A 21,539-nucleotide genomic window follows, 5' to 3' on the forward strand; every position below is an offset into this window, starting at 1 on the left:
ATCTAGTATGGTTAAACAAAAATACCATGGAAATGAATCCTTATTAATGAATGCAAAAGACAATCTAGTATGAGACTACCACTTTCCACCCAACCATAGATTGGTTGAGCCAAAAGAACCAACTCATGCTTCCCAAGGCTAAACCACCTCAGCCTCATAAATAGAATCACGATCTACTATAATTCTCACTAGATCACTAGGCCCTAAACAAGCATGGATGCTACCAAATTTCTCGACCTACAGTGCGAGGAATTTCCCTATCTAAGTCTCTAGGCTTTATGGTAATCCACATTTCCACCTAGATATGAGTAGTATTTGTTGTTGATTTATTCTTCATTAAAGTTTATTCTCTTGATCCTCCTTGTTTTTTATGTATTTTATCATCCTTTTCAATCTTAACCCCTTTTAGTATTTTTTTTACTTGTTTAATGAGCCATATATATATATATATATATATATATACACGTTTCTTTTTACTTGTGTATATATTTGTTTTATGTTAATTATTTTTGGATTAGTTATTTTATTTATCAAATGAACTTTGCTTAGATTAGGGTTTTGACTTGTTTTTTACTTCCTTTGTTTAAAGTTTGACTTTGATTTTTTATTTTTTTTTAATATTATTTCTCAAAAGTTACCTTTTTGATATAGGTGTTACTTAGTAATATTTGTTTTTAATAAACTAATAAAATAATATCATAATTTAAATATTATTTTTCAAAAACCATGAGTTACCTAATATTTGTTTATAATATATTAATAAATTAATATCATAATTTAAATATTATTAAGTTTAATTGAAATTATGTTTCTATATTGCTCTCTATTTAAGCCATTGCAATGGTCTCCCTCTTCATTTAATTCTCATGATCAACCAGTCTTATTAGTTAGCTTTAACCAAAAAAATTCTTGATGTAATTTCTAAAACTTTACTTACAATTTTATTTTATTTTATTGAAATAATTAACCATATAAAAAGTTTACAGAATAAAAAATATTTGTATAATATTAAATTGTCCATCTTTTCAAAACGCAGAAGTAATTATCAACTCATATACCACAATCAGCATCATCTCCTCCTGGTCCGCCGAAGAAGAAATGTGTACCCAAACCATTGCCATCATTTCCATCAGTAACATCTGACACGTTATAACAGTTTGGTTTACGTGCTATCCTAACAGTATCGAAATGCGCCATCACTCCGTCACTATTCGTAATTTTTATGTCGCTTACGACTGCACTACGACGAAAACCTTCGGATGGTAAATGCCCGCTCCCCATTTCTGTTTTACTAGACGGTGTTCCAAGATAAAACATAACTTCACCTCCCAAGCCTACTGTAGCTGCGTTATAACTAAGATACTCAAACAGTGAACCAGGCCACCAACCCAAAAGATCATTGTTTAGATATACAGACCATCTGGTATCATTACTCCCTGGATTCTCCTGTGGACACAGAAAATAAAATCTAGCAAATCACACCAGCCAGCGGAAAAAAGAATTAAATATACAAATAAAGGATATCAGAATAGAGATTTATCTCCCACAATAACAGAGGTTAACCACCTTGGCAAGTTTTACATCGATCTTTTGTTGGCTCGCATTATATGTAGACACCGGGGATATTGGTCCACCTAGATAATTAGGAGAACCAGATGCTAACACGAACCCTGGACACAGTGTGTTTTCGCAACCAGACACAGTCCCACTAACGTCCTGTATCATAGATAATCAATATTCAATTAAGTAATATTTTATAAACGAAAGCTGAAGAACATGGCTATGATAGAAAACTTTGTAAAGTTTTGTAAATCTCATATGTAATTGGTGAGAGGTGTAATTGTAATGTAAATAATTTTATATGTGAGTCAAATTAAATAATAATTAGTTTAAATTTATCTTAATTTTACATTTATTAACAGTTAAAAATAACCAATTCTTTTGAGATCCAAACTTTTTTGGAGTAAAAAGTAGATTTCATCTCTCTAAAAACTTGGTATATTTTGAGTTAATATAAATCTATATTGTTTCTTTAAGTATTTAAATATGCACTATTTTTCTATTTATGTAAATTTTAGCTATTGTTTGTAGATGATTTAGTAACTAAAAACTATATATTATATTTGTAATTTGAAAATTATTATTTGTTAATATTTAATATACTACCTTTAAATAAGTATGCACTATTTTTCTATTTATGTAAATATTAGATATTGTTTGTAGTTTATTTAGTAACTAAAAATGATATATTATATTTGTAATTTGAAAATTATTATTTATTAATATTTAATATACTAGTCTAGTCATATGAATTAAATAATTGGGAAATCCTCATGTCATAGTCTAAACAGAGCTTTTTGGCCTTGAAAGTTATGGAAATTTCCATTCTCCCTATATTTTGATAAAATGAGGAGGAGAATTCTGTAAATGTAAGTAAAAGCTGTCAAACTTCATAATTTTAGGTTTCCTAGAAGTTCTTGATGGTGCTTAATCCATTTTCACCTTCAAAAACATGATCTACATCTACAAGATTTTTTGAATTTGTTTTGCCAAGATTCTTGCCACTTTCAAGTGTTGCCTTAGAGGACAACAATCCTAAAAGATATCAATCCAAAATAAATATCAAAATCTTTCATAACACCAAAACACTTGCTAACACTTCATCTTGATAATTAGCTAAATTATAACTTTGTTTTAAATTATTATTATTATTACATTAGTAATTAAAAAACATAAATTATGAGTTAAAAGATATATACATTTAAAAAAACATGTAACAAGATTTTTAATTATGGAAGTTAAATCTCTATTATTTAACTAAGAATTATTAATAACTAAATTAAAATTCTAAAATTTTATTTGAAAATAAATATATATAAAACAAAAAAATAAAATCAATAATAATAATATAATTTTCAAATAATACCCAAATTAAATATGAATAAGACAAAAAAGTACTTACAGCAAACCAATTCACGAAAAATCTTGGATTAGTATCTCCATAACGTGATGGATATACCTACAATGGTTATTTAAAAAAAAATTAATTACCGATTAATCATAATTTTTTGTTAAATATTATGAATTAATATTATAAAAGAAAATACATCCTGTTATTAATTGAAACAATATTTGCATTACTCATATTTAAAATCGTTAAATATTTAGATATGCCGAAGAGAGCTTACCTCCCATCCAGCCGTAACAGTCTCGTTTACGAAGCCGTCACCGTCATAATTATGTGCCGAAATTTGGGACGAACTGAATATACCACTACCATTAGTGTCCACCTTCGGCTTCCATACATTCAACTGTGCACTTACTTGATAGATTGCTCCATCTTCGGGGTAGGTTACCACATGGGCGAACTTTGAAAGCCATACCAACAACAAATAGGGGTTAATTTCAAATGATCGGAAAATCTGTTCGAATTTTCTTTACTGAACAAAATGGTTAATTTCAAATAAGGGACTGGTTAATTTTTTTAAAGTCTAGCGTAACACTGTCCATTAACAAAATCTAATAATTTTTTTATAAAATACTTTAAAAAAAACTCCTTTTTACCACTCCTTCAGAACGATCATTATCATTATAAACTTTAATGTTATATATTAATTCATAAAACAAAATTAGTTATTTAAAAATATATAAATAAAAATCATCATTTTTACCTATGACAACACTCAAATAATTAATTGAGATATTCCTAAAAACAACACTCAAATAATTAATTGAAATATTCCTATCTTATTAAGATAAGGTAAACTCGTACATCTTAATACTTCGAAGGCAATTTACCATTTAAATTCATTTGGTATATAAATAATATATATTTAAAATATATATTAGGATATGTTTTAAGAGGTATTTAAAATCAACAATATAAAAATTATTAATAAAAATTTTTATTTTAATATTATTTATAAATATTTGATATAAGAATTTTGTGATTTTTTTTTAAGTTTTCGGATAAATTATATAACCAAGATTGGTGGTCAATTTTTTGAACTTACTAAAGTTCAAGATGAACTTCATTAGTAGGTTCAAAAAGATTGCCATCAATTATGGTTTATATGATTTATTCTCAACCTAATTAGTAAGTTCCAAAAGGTAGGCTATCAATTATTACTTATGTGATTTATCTCAAAGTTTTTACCAAAAATTATCTATAAATACTAATAATAATATATTTTAATTTTGCAATATATAAAGATAAAGTAATTATATATATGACATTTCCAATTTTATTTATAAAATTTGTGTGAGGTGTTTTCTAACATTAAAAAGATCTATAATTTTTTTGCTACTCAATATAAAGTTGAAGTGTAATATTTAAAAAATATTTCTATACTAACTATTAATAAATATTTCAATATCTATATCCATATTAAATAATGTGAGTTTATGTCAATTGATTGAAAATAAAATTATTTTAATTTAAGTTTTAAATCAAATATTGGAATATCTATATTACTTAATGTATTTTAATGGCAATTTTATATATAGGAAAAAAAAATTGACATATATATATATATATATATATATATATATAGGGTGGGGGGAGAGAGAGTACTCAATTACTTCCCACATTTTTACATATTAACATATTAAGTAATGTGTGTGTGAGGGCTTTCTAACTCTTATAGGTTTTCAATTTTTTGGTGAAAATATGCTATAATATTTTGCACTCAATCTTTATGGATTCATTTCCTTAAAAAAAAACCCTTCTTCACTTGGATTACATAAACTAAAAAACTCAAATACACAAAAAAATATTCTCGAGAAAGACCGAACTTATAAAATTAGAGTATGGATGTGGGTGTGTCACTAATTCAATGTATGCCATGTTGGAAGGGCTCATTGATAGCCTCCTCACCTAAGCTCAAGTCCCACTGACCTGATGCTCCTTTCACAGACCCATTTGCATTTGCAATCTTTATCCTAACTACATTCACTTAATAACTCTTCACGATTTAATGAGAAATATATATATATATATATATATATATATATATATATATATATATATATATATATATATATAAAGAAAGAAAAAAATACTTGTATTCTATGGAATATACATGTTCTAGTGTTTCAGATTTTCAATACATTGTTGTTTATTACGTTGCCCATAACATATCCACATATCTTCCCCGCCCTCTAGCTTACCTTACATCTAAATCTTGTCTCGTTTGATGTCATTATAGAAAAATGTTGTTTTCTATTTGTTTCAAATACAAAATGTACACAATTACAACATATTCCTTCTATTTTATCCCATTACGAGATCTAATTGTTGGCTATTTGATTCCACTTCAAAATGCACACGAAAAACAAAGTTCAAATGTTACGAGAAATAACCACTCCAAAATAGAAATAACAAGTTGTTCGCAGAGACAAACAAGTACAAGTACTAGTCCATATCATTTGTGACATGACAATTGATTAAATCTGTGTAGATGAAAATGATGCTAGGAAGAACAAAAGCTACCTTAGAGAGCTTATCTTCGCAATGATTAACTTCTCTAGAAACATGCCACAATGAGATGTCCTAGTAGGTCCCAACCTATCCTTAGATTTCCTATAGCATAGGTCCCAAGGTGGCAGATTCAATGCGAGCTCTATGCCACGTTGATTCAGTGGCCACCTATGAGTCTCCTAACTCATGTATTTTGACCACCCCTTTTTGTTGAGCGAGAGGGAGTAGATCCAACAGATAATGCAACTTCGCCCTCATGTTCAATCCAATACTTCATGCATACATTATGCAAAAATGGTGGTTCTATGAAATTAATAACATCACCAATGATCCTATCATTCAAGATTGATCCTTTCTTGCCCCATCAAAGAATCCCCATGGCTAACTCTATCCCTTAGAGGCATCTATAATTTCTACATTTTTTTCATATTTGGTGGTATCTTGAAATTTTTTGACCATCTCCTCACCAATTCCACACTCACCTTTGCTTAGACTTGTTTTTCCTAGTAGATAATCTAGTTTCTAGACCACCAAACACCTATCACCAACAAGCAAGGAAAGGTTTCATAACCTTTCATTGTCCTATTTTTTCCAAATTCCTCATCCAATTCTCTAGGATAGATGAGATGTATACCATGGACGTCATGAGTTCAACATCTAGCATGTTCTAGATGTGCCCTACGTAAGTACAAAGAATGGAAGGGTGATTCATTGATTCTTCTTTCTCCAAACATAATGTTCATGTCCTTGGCCCTACCAAATCCCTCTTAAGTAAGTTGTCCTATGTCAATGTTTTGTTGTTAAGAGCCAACCATAAGGTGATTTTGTATTTGAGAGGTATGGTTTCTTCCAGAGGTGTTCCCAACACCATTTCCTCTCACGGGCGTCTTTTACCTTAGTTTTTGGAAAGTATCATAATCTCTTGTAAAATATCTCATGGTTGTATTTTTGGACTACAAAATGAAGTGTGGTTCATCTTCTGAGATACAAGTATAAACTTGGATCATAAATACGACATCTAAGGTCTCCATTCCTCTTCTACCCCCCTAGTAGCGCCTATAGCTTTATTTGAGATATGTTAGTCTTGACCTCAAAATCAAGGTCAAATGCATCTCCCAAGGAAAAAAAATTTGGGAGTGTGAGGGCTTAATCACTACCATAGACAAAAAAAAAGTATTTTATGCCATATATCATGGGATTTCTCTAAATCTTACAGTTTTTCCATCCCTAATGCACTAGATTAGCCACTCCCCGAGAAGAGGGAGGAATCCACCAATTACCTCAATATGATGGAGGTATTCTTGCCTAACTTTAGGGATTTCAATTCCAAATGATAATTTACTACCATAGGAGATAATTTTATGCCATTAATCCTCTCCATAGACTTATATTTTATTTTATTCTACACAAAATAAGAACTAGACTTCTTTGGAGAATGTGACTATGTTCTTTGAGAACCAAACTCCTAGTGAATTGGGTGATGTTGTCTCTAACCATGGAGTTCCCTCCTATTTACTCCCCAAACATAAGAAATTGATGGTTTTTTTTTATGATGGTTAATATTTCCTTGGAAACTGAAGCTTGTGGACATGTAATAAATTGGTATGATTTGAACAATATATTGGAAGAGAACCAAATGGCCTCCTATATTAAAAAATATATTGGTCCATATCCCGATCTTGGCCTCCACATTGGTGTATATCCATATATATTGAATGAGGCTTCCAATTGAGTCTTATAACTTTTACCATTCCCTTATGAACTTTATCTAACGGGGAAATTATTCTGTTAAAAAATACTACGAAGAATAATCTAGAATGTTTTAAATGATGCACTAATTTAGCTTGTATATAGAAATTTAAGTTTCTTTATAGAAAAGCATGAGGCATCACGAGATCATAAACAAATTTGAATGAGATCCTTCACCTAGTAGGAAGGCACCATCTACTAACTATAGATGAGACAAGTATTTTGAGATTGATAATATGATTCCTTTAAGGTCTCCTGCGTATTTGACTTGAGAAATTATCCTACTTAGCCCTTCTGCAAATAGAAAGAAAATGAATGAGTATAGGAAGAATCCCTATCTAAACCCTTTGAGGCCTCTAAAATACATTTACGTGAATTCGTTAATGAGAAATGTGAAAGAATATAATTGATGAAATCCCATTATCCACTTGACCCATGAAATGTCAACTCCTATCTTGGTGAGGACGATTTTGACAAGGGTCCAATTTACATTGTTGTGTGCTTTAGATAGATATAGTTTTAAAGCCACTACTGGTTGCCTCCCCTTTCCCCTAGAGAGTGGGGATTTTTCACCGATATATACTTACTCATGAAATTTCATTTCTTTTAAAAAGCCAAACTTCTCCACTAGGATGATTTTAGTTAAATTTGGCTCCAACTTTCTTGCAATTAATTTTGATACTATCTTGTATATAATATTGTAGCATGAAGTCATATGAAATTATCCATAGAAGTAGCATACTGCTCATTGGAGATCAACATAATTGGATTTTAGCTACCCTAGGAATTTTCTCAAGTGCCAAGGCTTCATGACTACCACCACCAAGTCCTTCTTCAAGAGGTTTTACAATCGTTCAAAAAGTTTCCACGACGAACCCATTTGGGCAAGGGGTTTTACCTTTTCGCATAGAGAAAAGAATGACATGAAACATTTCTTCTATTACTTTGGCCTTCAATGAAAGGTCCATCTATTATGTTATAAAATTGGGGAACATGTTTACCACTTCAAGGATGTCCCATATAGGACATCCTATGGAATCATTGAATCTATCAAGCCATTTCTCTAGTGCTCCTTCCCCACAGTGAAGAATTCTTTAGGTAGGGGCTATCTTGATTGTTTCTACATCCACTAACTTAATTTCCTAAAAAAAATGCAAGAGAAAATCACTCAGGGAATCCCTCCTTACCCACACACCCCATAATTATCTTTGACATAGAACGAATTTAAGATCCCCTTCAATAAGTAATTTTGGAGCCTATACAATCCCTTGGTGCGAATTTTTTCCTAGTAGTATTTTTTATTCAAGTGTAGGCATTCACCATTCAAATCTCTATGTTTAATTCTGAATATTTTAGATCCACATAAATAGATGTCCTACTAAAGGAGGAAGCATGTGAAAGAAAAATGAGCTTCACACTTTCACCAAAATATTTTGATAGTCCCTCTAAGTCTATGTTGACACCTAATCACATAGATTCATACATCAATACAACATTATGATTAATCACATAGATAAATGATGACACCATCATTTATCTCACATACAAAGGCTAGGGTTTTTGTAGAATATTTTTCTCGGTAGGTTGAAGTTGCAAATTTTTTTTTTGGGCAGACTGAAGTTGCTAAAGAATCTACTCGACAGGTCGAAATTGAAAAATAATATTCTAGGGAAATCAAAATTGAAGGAAGATGTAACTGGAAGTTTGAATTATAGAAGAAAGTCAGAAGGAAGATTTGACTTGGCCTTCAAGGGTCGAGGGTCTTGGCCGTCGAGGGTCTTGGAATTTGTCAATTGAAGATTCATTGAGAAGAATTATTATTGTGGGTTTTCTTCTCTGAGTTGGAGAGGTTTTAGCCGTGGATGATGACATATATATTGTTTCCTTCTTCTTACTATTCTTTATGGCTTGGAAGTTGTTTGATGAAATAAATAATAATAATAATCAATAACAAGAATATGTAAATAAAGAACAGTAAAAGTACATCACAAGTAGTTATCAAAGTTCAAGAAATCATCGTATGTTGTTCTGTGTAGATTCATCAACACTTATCTCATCATCAACTATAGTATTCTTCGGTTGTACAATAACATCATCAGCTATAGTATTCTTCCATTGGATTTACTACAAATAATCATCAGAAGACTCTCATCATATATTATACATATACATTAGATTTTTGATGCCCTATCATTGGGTAACTCTTGTTATATTTCATACCTATCCATTATATTTCCCACTATGGATTGTCCAAAAACTCTCGTCGTATTTTGTTCTCCGCAATTCCCTATTGTCAAAAAATCTCCTTATATTTTATATTCTCTAGCGCCCTATCATTAGACCATATCTGTTGTATTTTTCACTTATCCATCGAATCATAGACATTGTATGGTCGAAAAAATCTTCTTCGAATTTGTAATTAAATGATGAATCTTCGATCTAGTATTTTCGAATACCACATCGATTATTTGACATGGCTTTGTCACATTACATTATCAAATGAGGCATGTGTGAGACTTATTTAATAAACATTATTTTCATTAGTTTTTTTTAATGAATGTCACCAATGAAGCTAAGAAACAAGGTTTGTTACAGTGAAAGGGCCATCAAGTTTCTCTAATAACCGAGAAAGGGCCATCAAATTTTAATCCACTAAGCAGTAGCGCGGGAATACCACCTGAACTTTTTGGAAAGAAAATATCTCTCTTCACAGATCAAAATGGATAGACTACCACTAGCGTACCCAACCTTGAGGCTACCCATGATCACTGATAATTTAACATAGTTGTCATGTTCTCACTTTTCGGATTGTGAACAACGTCAAATTTCTTTTTAATGGGGAAAGAAGGAGTTCATCCGAATCGTTTCTTTTCTAGTTTCGTGTAGCTTTTTCACTATTAAATTTTCAATATAAGCTATATTAATATAAGCTATTAACTAGAGTAGAGTTTAGTGACATATATGTTGGAATGTTTTTTTCTTTTAATGACTATACCATTTCTCACTACCAATATATTTTTGACTCTAATACTTTTCTTTGGAGCCAATTGTAGGTAGTTATGTGTTCCTTTTCTCCCATGTATCAACCTTATCATAATAAGAGAATTTTGACAAAACTGGAGCTTACCCTAACACTCCACCTCATTTATTTGGGTCTCAAATGAGCTTGCTTTGATTGGAATCTTTGGCTCTGAAACAAACATTCATATAAAGCCCAAAATATTTATCCTATGTCAGTACTCAAGCTATAATCCACTACTTAATTGAGCATTATGTTGCATAGTATCACTAAAAATAATATCCCATATGAAACCTCCTTCTTATCGTGTGATGATTTCCCTAGTAATGTGTAACCTAAGCCTATAAAAAAAACCTTTGAAAAACATTGAAATCCCGAGCCACAATGCATGCTACCCCTCCCCCTCAATAAAGGATTTAGAGGATGCAAGACATCATGCTCAAAGCCATAAAGCCCACTCCTCATCTCATTTGTATCATAATTACTAGGATTGTAATATATATATATATATAATGAGTTTTGGGCTTCATTTGTGAGGCTTAGAATGAGTACTTTTTTCTTTGGATATGGAAACACATATTTAAAGATATAATCATTAATTAATTTTTTTTTATTTGGATAATATGGGACATACATACAAAATTTCAATGTTGAATTTTAACTATATATTATATAAAACAAGTGAAAAAAAAAATAAAATATATAGTAAAAAAAATGTATTGGTGTGCTTTTAAAAATGAAGGATATAGATTCACCATAACCTTGGATTTATCAAGAAATGATCACCTTTCCCTTAGAGTAAATATTTTTTTTTTATTTTACCCTTCAAAAATGTTTAAGTATATAGTATTATACTTATTTAAATATATAATATTAATTATTTATAAAACATTTATGTTTATGGCTTGTTTTATGGAACTTGTAGTCATACACCCCAATTATGATTTAATATATATTTTTTATTATATTTAAGAAAAATCAATTTTTCATTTCGGTTTGTCCCTATACTTTTTCTTAAATAAATTTCACTTTATTTGATTTAAAATAGAAGAGAGTTTATCTTAATTGGAATAAATTAATTAAAATCTAATTAAAATTTTCAAAATTTCTTAATTTCAAATAATTGTTTTAAAATAAATTTATGATTAAAATATATTTAACTATATACTTTTATGCTTAAATAAATATAAAATATTTATTTAAATTTTCAGCCCCTTGTTTGTGGGACAAGGGATCCACCTCCACCCAATGATTTGATAAAATAAAAATACCTCATACCTGATGGACTGTATTGTCCGACGATCGTTTTTCGGCGTTTAGATTTTTAGCTGACTGTGTCATGATTCTCCTGTCGCTGTTTATAAAACGTGTCACAGATCCCTTCCTTTCTACATCTTCACGTTTTGTTTCCAAAATTGGCACTGTGTCTTCTGGACACCCTGTTTTAACTGAAAAGTTTTGTGCCACTTGTGTCTTTTGTTCATTCCTCGTTTCCACTGACCGTTGCTCCGAACCCTTCAAGAAACGGACATCCAAACATGATTTTCATCCAAAACAGTAATCTTTGATTATGTCTCCTATTAATAACGGATTATGCATTACTGGGGAAATTAAGAAAATCGATGAAAAAAGGATTATAATTATTTGGTTATAGATTTTTCAACATTTTAGAAATAGTAACAGAGAGGAAGTCATTTATTTATTTAGCTTCACTAGCGTTTCTGATATTTTCTCAATATTTCGAAACTCGCCAATTTAATTAAAGTTCAAATTAGAAAACTGCCGTATATATCTGTAATTATTTTTACTCACCCGAAGAGATATTTGATCAGCGTACAATACACACAGAATGCTATCTCCATGTTCATTCTGCAGCAGGAGAAATGTTATTAGAAAATTGCGTACAATATAAATATAACATAACAAATAACATTAACATTAACAATATGACATAACAATGGTACAGAAATTTAGAGATGCAGTTAGTCAGATAGGAAAGTACTCGAAATTTGTGGACTGCTGGAGGATTGACGTAACTGAGATATTCGTCAATATTCATGTTATGCACGTCAATAGCAAATACAACAATCGTAACAGATAACAGCAGTAACCAAATGAGAGTCCATTGAGAAGCCATTGTCACGCTTGTTGAGAACCTCTGGTTACAAGTCCATGGATACAAAGCTTAACACATAATCCACCGTTTCCACGAATAGGATAACTTTTTGGGTCTTTAAAACAGCGTGATTTTTTCAATATAGTTAAGATCTTTGTAACGATCAACATAACTATCGTTGCCGCATTATCATTTATACGTTATTAGTCCGCTTCGAAAGGGCAAGAGTGCTACACAACTAATAAACAATCGCCAGAAAATCTGTATAAAGGGTTTCGACCGATAGAGTGGCCACCTGTCTTTTCCATATCTGGCATATCAATTGGCATTTCATAGTGACGTTCTCATTGTTGAGATTTATGTAGAAACAGTTGAAACAGAATTTTTAATTAAGATTGTGTTCCTGTTTTATAGGATTCAGTTGAACTTTTCTAAATATGTATTTGTTATATATATTCTATATATAAAATACATATGTAATGTAGAGACATTTTTACAAGTGGTGTTCCATATCTCAATTATTTAATAAAGTTAATTCTAACATATTTCTTAACCCTTATCACCATCTGTTTCTCAGCCTCTAATTTTTTTTTTTTTTCCATCTTCTCCAGTGTGAAATAGGAGTAGCTTTTTATTTGACTTCAAAATAGTTAAAGAGAACACTTTCATATTCACTTCGACAAAAATCTTTGACCAAAATATTATCCATCATAATCATATATATATCTATATATATATATAAAATCCAAGCTATATTTTCTATAAATCCAATGACCTATCACATTGTCTAGTTCGATGTTGAGTTATAATATTGGTTGGAAGAGAAACAACCAGACCTTCCATTTTCTGGAGCATTATTTGATATATATTAGTTGGTTAATATAAGTGTAATTTGGTTATAGATTTTTGAATATTTTAGAAATTGTGAATATTGTGAAATTGGGAATGTAGTGAAAAATTATGATATTTATATTTATAAGATTTATAATTTATTTTAAAATTTGCTACCAATATAAAAATAGCTAATTTAAAATTAATCAAATTATATTAATATTTTACATGTATAAAATAATATAATTATAAGGTATCTATTTTTTAATAAATATAAAATCATCATATTGTATCATTATTTTATACTAAAGAAGTCAACATTTCAACTCTAAGTTTCAACTAATATAAACTGTAATGCCTATAGAAGACTCTTTTAAAAAATAGTTGAATATATTACATTTATTGACAAAGTTAAAAAAAAAGCTAAAGCAATCACAATATGAATGTCGTTGTACTTTAACATCAGTGGATATGTTTTTGTCTCCCTTGTCCTAGTGTCATTTGTAGAGTGGTTTTACTCATTGGAATGATCAATGAAATGACCATGAAAAGCACAAACCTTTTAATTTGGATGATCAAATTTATATATTACTTAAGAGTAATTAAATAAATTTTAATTTTATGAATTACTTTTGGTGTGTTGAAGGGATGATATTCAATGTTGATGATGACATTACAAAGCTTTAACATATTGCTTCTATTTCATAAACTTATGTTTAAATTATTTCACAGGTAGAAATTTCACCTGTAGATATATATGCAATGTACTAAAGCATAATACTTGATCTAGTTCTACAAAACAATTAGCGGAAGCATATTCAAATTCATGAGCAACATCAAGCATAGACATATATAACTCATTAACAGAAATAATCAACCATAACACAAGATATTTCACTAGGGAAAGCACCAACATAAGACCCCAACTCTTTATTATCAATTAAGTGGAAATCCTCAACAACATACAAAAAGAATCGGCTCAAAACCTATCCTTCTCTCTCTGTAATTAGATGATGAAGCTCATGTACTACCTAGGCTTGTATATATAGGCTGCACAAGTCCTCCAAGCTCCTATTTCCTTGTGAAGTTTTGATTGGGGTCCAATTACATAACATGTGTGAATTGGCCAAATCATACTTGATGTCACCTCAGGTCCAACTACGCAGTCCAAGAAGGAATAATATTCCTTCCTCATGCAATGGATATTCACTAGGAATATCCTAGCAACTGATAATACAATGTCCCTGATCTCAATTGGGTCTCTGTCTGAACTGCCATGCATCAGTTATCCATGAGTGAATAGTCAATTATCTGAAAATCCGAGTTGTCACATGCATGCAAGCATCAACAAATTGAATCTCATTAATTTAACAAACTGTTAAATTAATTTAACTGGACTTGACTAAGTCAAACTAAGTCAGCTGATCCTCTCAACATAGAACTAATCATTATCTCCTTTAATCAAGGATAATTCCTCAATGACTGGGAAACTAATTGCATGATCTCACAAAGACCTCACATTTGATTTTCCTTAACTAATTAACTCATGGAGAATTAATTAATTAAAATTCAAACTGTTGGTAAGACCAAATTCAAATTTTACTTCCTATAGTTAGACCAGGCACTGCTAAAAATGGGAAGGGACCTTGAACTTCTATTTTTAGAAATGCTATTTTTAGTAGTTTCACTTCTCACCCAATGTTGCTAATATCCACATGTTGTAGGGAAAAGTATCCGACTCGGATGACCCTATCCCACTCTAAGGGTGATAGTACCTCAGCAACAACTGTAAAGAAAACTACTTAAGGTTTACTTCTTTATGAAAGCAAAAGAGAGTGGATAAATGCACTAACCGTTGCCTTGCGCTTAATGTCGAATCCAAACTCTTCTCTATGGCTGCTTGCTCCCAACTCCTTGCTCTATTGTTGGCCCAGCTACAATGAGATCCTGCAAAATAGCAAAGAAGGAAACTACAAGCAACATGCAATCATAACTGATTCAAGGATTAGTGTAAATCAAATATACAATCATCACAATATATCATTGAAACAAGAGCATATAGAAGAACCTCAATAGCTTTTATTAATGAAGAAGTAAAGGTTCTGAGAGTGTTACAACCATTGAAGGCTCCAATCCAGCAACACCTCCCAACAGAAAGAATTTCTCCTCTTCACCTCCCTCAAGCAATCACCCAATAGCTCTATAGTGAAACCAACAACATAGCATTACTTTGCACAAAATTCCAGCCTCTTGAGCTCATAGGAGAGAGCTCAATATATAGATGAATTGAGAAAGGATGAGTCAGCTTGCAACTGATGTGTAGCTGCCTTGTGTCCTCTCTCTCTTCAGTTGATCTTTAGTTCTTGAGTCCACTTGGTGAACTTTGCTTCCACTTGGAGAAACAGAGCCTCTGACTCATCACAAGGCGAAATCCCTGATCCAAGTGTCATTTTTGGAAGATTCCAGAGCAATGACTCAGTGTGCCACTTGTCCCATCTCGCTCAGCGCAGGTGGCCTTTGTTCCACTTGCTTTGCAACGCAGGTACACCATGGAGCAGCTGAGTTTCAGCGCAGAAGCCTAGTGGAGCACCTGCTTTGATTTCAGGATTGCTTGTTTTTTAGTGTTTTCAGGTGGAGAACTGATCTGAGAGCTGTTGGTTTGCTGACCTTGTTCCTCTAGGGGTAGGAACATCATGTTTAGGGAACTTTGGATCCCTTGGATTATTGACAATTCATGCCTGTTGCTGTAAGGCACAAAATTGTCTATAACAGATGCCCCCTAAAGTATGAGGTCGTTTATCGGGTGAAATTCTTTATTGAGAGGATCCGAAGTTCATTCAATCTGCTGAGAAGTGTCCTGTAATAAGATACAATACAATACATTATCTTTCATACATTTTCATGATCTAGCTAAGGCGGGCATTCCCATGCTCAGCTTTATAAATACATTTTGGTACATAGAACAGACGATCGTCTGATTGTAGACCGATAATTCTCTGCTGAAATTATCATCCTTTGAGAAGGATGATCATCTGCTGTAAAGATGTACATATCAAATGTCTTTATGTCCTGAATATATATCGCAGCCCGGATGGATGAAACTAGATCCGGGGTCTTCAATCTCTTCCGATCTTCACTCGATGTACAAGTCGATCCATGTGAGAATTTCTTGAAGTCGAACATGGAAAGACATCGCTTGATTACGGTCAATGATGTAAACCGTTAACAAGCGCGAGAGGAATCACCGATAAGGATGATGACCCTCAAGGTATGGCAATACAATTTACATGGTGGGAATAAAGGACTTGGCGTTGACCACCATGCAAAATCTTCGGGTCGAAGGTCATTGATGTATACCTGTCGCCGGAAGTGAGAAACTTGCCATTGAGGCATGCAAGCTTCAAAGTACTGAAGGGGGTGTTCCTAGATCAACTCCTTGGATAATGAGCTGATGTCGACAAGGGGCGATCCGTCAAAGGAGGGCCTTAATGAATCCCACATCAGTGACACGGAACGGAGCTAATGATTGTGATGAGGTGAAAACAAACTGTGATGTATGATTCAGGGTGGCGGTCATGAAATGGATGAAGGACAATGTATGGCAGTGGATGGGACCCGGTTGACTCTTTGCAGAACAACATCTCTTGAACATATAACGACACTGATGTGATGGATCGGTAGCATTACCCCAAATGTGGATGGTGTGGCGAGGACCATGGTGATGAGACCGGTGAATGAAACAACCCAACCCGATGTGATATGGAGGACAAAGTGTCATGTTCAAGAGCGACTTGCTACCATTAAAGCTGTGAGGTTCTCCCAATTTTTCCCCAGTCATCGCTGACCAGTACCTCTTTATTTTTGTCAAGCTTGAGGAGGATAACATATGCTTGTTCTATAACCTGCCCTTCGGGCAAGCCCATCGCTATGTTTTAACGAGCCTAGCGATAGGGAAACTCGTTCTTGTCTAAAGACAAGTTTGTCGCTATTTAATCATTTTAACGAGTCTAACGACAAGGAAAACTCGGTCCTTTTCATTTTTAGAGAGTCTAAAAAGGTACGGAAAGTTAACTCCAAAATTCCTTTTTCGTCATCTAATCCCTTAAGTCCGAAAAAGTATAAAACAATATAGAAGGGATGAATTTTCGATTTCTTTAACGAGCCGAACAAAACAAGCGCTCGATCTTTTTGTGCAATAATCCCTCAGGTCCAAAAAGATTAAAATCTAGAGGAGGGATAGCTCTTCTGGTCCTTTTAACGAGCTGGAAGGCCAAAACTCGGCAAACTTTTCATATTTTACGAGTCAGTGAAAAGAGCTCAAAGAAGACTTGTCTTTTGAGGAACGAGTGATGAACAGGGATAGCAGCAGATTCCAGGTACAGGTTGGAATTTTCCAATCACGGCAGTGTCACAAGGATGGCTAAGTGAAATCACTCTTCGCAGCTGTTCCTCAAAATGGGTAAACAAACATATGGAGATGAACGATTGGCCAAATGAACGGATGGAGGTGATGGCATATAAACACGACCAAGGGCTTTTAATATGGCTGTCAAAGGTTACATTTCTCAAGGTTATTTACTGGTTCATTTTTTCTGGATGAGCTTGAACTGTAGGGAAAGATTGCTCACAATTTATGTTTATTTTTTAACGAGCATGAACTCTGTATTAAAACTGCTCGGATTCTTGCGTTTATTTTTTAACGAGCATGAACATTGCTAAAACTGCTCGATGATGCCCCCTGCATAATAATGTAGACGAGGCATATGCCCCCTAAATTTTAAGGGGCAGTTCATTTTTTAACGAGCTTGAATGCGTTCAAACCTTGCTCAATTATACCAGTCTTAATACAAGGAATGCCTCAGGTGAGGTAATCTTATTTAAGGAGCGATACCTCACTAATTACTCCAATTTGGCAAGTTTTAACTTTTGCCCCACATCCTTTCTTTATGCAAGCTGGAAACGGCTAATCCTACGAGTTTAACGGGTTAGACCTACAGGTTTAAAGGGAGGACCTAAAAATTTAAAAAATAAATAGTCGTCCCGTGCTTGCACTCCAAAAGGTTCGCATGCCCCCAGGTATAAAGTATAATTTCGAGATTCTTCCTCTTACTTATTATCCGAAAAATGGTTTTGTTTGCTGCCGCAAACCAAACTCTCTTTTCGGCGATGTCTATCATTAGGTTGCTAAGGATGGTGACTACTTGTTGCAGCAATTTCATCTCTTTCTTTGGAGACTGCCCCTACTTATCCTTCAAAACATATGTTTTAATGGGTGAGGCTTGACATTCAAAGATGGTGGCTACTTGCGGCCACAAATGGATCTCCTCCTTAGGAGAGCCTACTTTTTTAGACAAAGGGAGCCGATATTTTCGCTCACATAACTTTGACAAAAGAATTTTATCCTAGAACAACCCTCTCTTCCTTTTTCGGACGGGGTACGGACTAGCCCATTCTTCTGCGGAAATTAACTTTATACCCAAGGTTTCCTCTGCCCAAGGCAGGCCAGGGTGCATGCCCCCTGGGTCCTAGTTCTTTTCTTTCCGAATCACTCGCATTCATCGGGAAGTAGAACCGGGGGTGGAGGAATTCCTTGAGTGAATAGACCGTTAAGGGATGGTATTTGACTATTTGCGATGCGTGATCCTGGAAATGAAAGTTGGTCTACGAGCTTGACCATTCTTCCTTCGTGCGGAAAACACATAACTCTGAAGAGTGAGGACACTATCGCCTCCATGCAATATATATAGTCTCGTCCAAGGAGTAAGTTATAAACTAAGGGTCCCTGGACGACCATGTTGTTCATATGAACTGTCTTCCCTTTCAATGTAACTGGAACATTGGGGAGAATCCCTAACGGGTGACTGGTTCCTTTATCAAAACCTGATAGATTTCTCATCTCAGGTAAAAGCGCCGGGGAACCCAGTGCTTTCCAAGCAATAGAGGAAAGGATACTCACAGATGCCCCTTCATCAATGATAGTTCCAACCATCACCATTCTGTAGATTTGGATGATGATTCTGAATGGGATACTGGCTGGTAACCGGGGTCTGCCTAGTTGATTCCAATCAAAGGATACAACTAGGTTGCTTGGTGGTGGGACCGAATATATGGCTGGATACGACCCTGACGATGTTCCTTCCTGCGATAACGGAATGGGCGCATTGCCCTGATGCTCATCAAAGTCTGTGTTGATGAAAAGAATATGGACGGTGTCATCCTTATCCTCTTCAGTGAGGGTGTCATTTGAAGATAAATCTTTAATGACGGTGTCATTTGAGGAGGAAACCTCTGAAGGAAGAACCGGGTCAACTGCCGTTTCGACCTTTAGACTTTTGTCTGGTCTGGGTTCAGCAGGTTCATTCTCAATGACTGACACTTCAGCTGACCACTTGAGCGGGTCAGCTGGATTTTCAACTATCGAGGGATTAGGCACGAGTTTTTGGTATCTAGGAGGAAGTCGTAACGGTGATACCGGACGATCTTCCAAAACTCTCTTCGCCTCATCTAAGAGTGGACATCGGTGGATGGCGTGATCGCCTTCACACAACATATAGGGTGATCTTGGTCTCCCTCTTCGTCCTTCACTCTCGCTAGTTGACGGACTGCAATCAACATGACTACCAGAGGTTGATGCTACCGGATTGTGCAACCTTGGGGACCAGTCCCTTAGTATCCGGGGAATACAAGGACAATCACGATGGAAATGGGTCCCTTTGCAAATGACACATGGCAATTTAGGCCCGGTCGGTGCAGTGTGTGGATTTTTGTCAGCTGTCTTTTGCTTGCCCCCAATCGCCTTCGCCATAGGCCCCTTCTGCTTCTTTTCTCTTTTCTTCTTTTCCTTCTTCTCCATGGGAGGCTGACTTTTGCCGGCTCTACCTTGTGAGGATGAAGGATCAGAGGAAGAATTATAAGAAGTGGAAGGCTGGTGGGTAGCTCTAGACTGTTCTGACTGTTGATTCGACTGCTCAGGATTAGTGGCGATCTGAACTACATTAGTTGAAAAGAGCCATACAGGTAGGCCAATTTTCAATCCTGGAAGTGACAATGTGGCCATATGAGGCGCACCAACATCTCCCCAAGAGGAGAAGGGATTGGGATTTCCGCCAAGGTTACTTCCTTGGTTGGTGGGCTCCATACTTTTCAACTGAAAGATCAACGTGGGAATAACAGGTGATTATTTTCCGATTTAAAATAAATTTTATTAACGACGCTTTAGACACAACTTTGCTTTTTCATGTTTTAAGAGTCGAGAAAAAGCTAAAGATGACTCTAGTCTCCTTCGATGTTTTAACGAGCCCGAAGTGACAAATCCTCGGATGGACTTTTTCAGTTATAGAGTTTGAAAAAGGCCAAAAGAAACTGCTCTGGAGTTCTAGGCAGAGGGTGTGCCAAACCTTTCGCGAAACCACAGAATACGTTTTACGGTACGGGTGGTCGATCTTCGTGAATGCTGTGTTCACTGCATCGTGATCAGTAGGGCGGTCGACACGGCTTCCTATGGATAAAGGCTTTGTTCCTATAGGGGTCTCCCAATATATACGCGACGGTACGTGGGAGCACAAGTCCGTATTAGTGCCACCGACTCTCAGGAGGAATCACCCACCTTCGTAGAGATCGACAGTCACTATGTTTAACGACGTCGGAACACGTCTCTACCTAGACCTCTATGTGTTTGCGTTATGTTACAAAGCGTTGTTATGTAAATTGAATTTATTTTAATGTTGATCTTGTTTAGCAGTTTGCCTTTAAGGATCACCACGAGATGTATGTAACAAATTCCTGAATGCAGTCTAAGATGAGAAGCAAACTTTTCAATCTTTCAACTTTGAAAATCTTAACTACTGAGGGAGAAGAAAGGCAAATCTTTTCTCACAGATCATAGAGCACACACTAATGCAAAATTTCCTAAATCGTCATGCAAACAGTCAAATGCAAAATGCACAATGCATGTATTTTCTTTTCCCTTTCTTAATGTTGATGGGTTACAAAAAGAAAGTTGCTATATAACATTGATTTCGATTTAAAGCGAAAGTAAACAAGCTTGTCCAAAATCAAAAGACACCTTAAGATTTACTTGATTAATCACTGGAAATACATGAAATCAAACCATAATGACGAAAGTAAAATGACTAATCAGCTATGGATAGCAAACAAGCTAACTCTTTAGACCAGCAAAATGCCTAACACAGGTTCAGATCTAAGAGGCCGAAGCAAGACTAGTTCACTTTCGTAATGGGAAATTGTAAATGAAGTAAGAAATACAAAAGAACAAGTACAATTTCGTTATATAACAGAGGCGAAATGATGGCAAGTAAGGTTGGTTTCAGAACAAGTGCAAGAGA

At 34.1% G+C, this 21,539-nt stretch overlaps 1 protein-coding gene across 1 annotated transcript; it reads right to left on the reverse strand.

Annotated features, from left to right (window-relative positions):
* Positions 1-1,050: 1,050 nt before the first annotated feature.
* On the reverse strand, positions 1,051-12,384 carry LOC149223472 (protein neprosin-like). The gene is made up of 7 exons (XM_089387923.1): positions 12,250-12,384; positions 12,060-12,116; positions 11,526-11,762; positions 3,189-3,368; positions 2,963-3,019; positions 1,567-1,716; positions 1,051-1,446 (listed from the first exon to the last, which is right to left on the reverse strand). Exons 1-7 carry the CDS (start codon positions 12,382-12,384, stop codon positions 1,051-1,053), a joined length of 1,212 nt encoding a protein of 403 aa, XP_089244049.1.
* Between the last annotated feature and the right edge of the window lie 9,155 nt (positions 12,385-21,539).

Source organism: Pinus tabuliformis, chromosome Q, assembly GCF_031772625.1.
Source record: "Pinus tabuliformis cultivar Carrire ecotype Pingquan chromosome Q, CPIR1, whole genome shotgun sequence".
In the NCBI taxonomy this organism is placed as follows: domain Eukaryota; kingdom Viridiplantae; phylum Streptophyta; class Pinopsida; order Pinales; family Pinaceae; genus Pinus; species Pinus tabuliformis.

What these genes read in the sequence shown, in the direction of transcription:
- LOC149223472 (XM_089387923.1), bottom strand. Translation starts at nt 12,384, where the DNA reads ATGGCTTCTCAATGGACTCTCATTTGGTTACTGCTGTTATCTGTTACG. An exon ending in CGGACAATACAGTCCATCAG is followed by an intron (nt 3,369 to 11,525) that starts GTATGAGGTATT and finishes TGGCTTTCAAAG; the next exon opens with TTCGCCCATGTGGTAACCTA. An exon ending in TTTTCGTGAATTGGTTTGCT is followed by an intron (nt 1,717 to 2,962) that starts GTAAGTACTTTT and finishes TCTATGATACAG; the next exon opens with GACGTTAGTGGGACTGTGTC.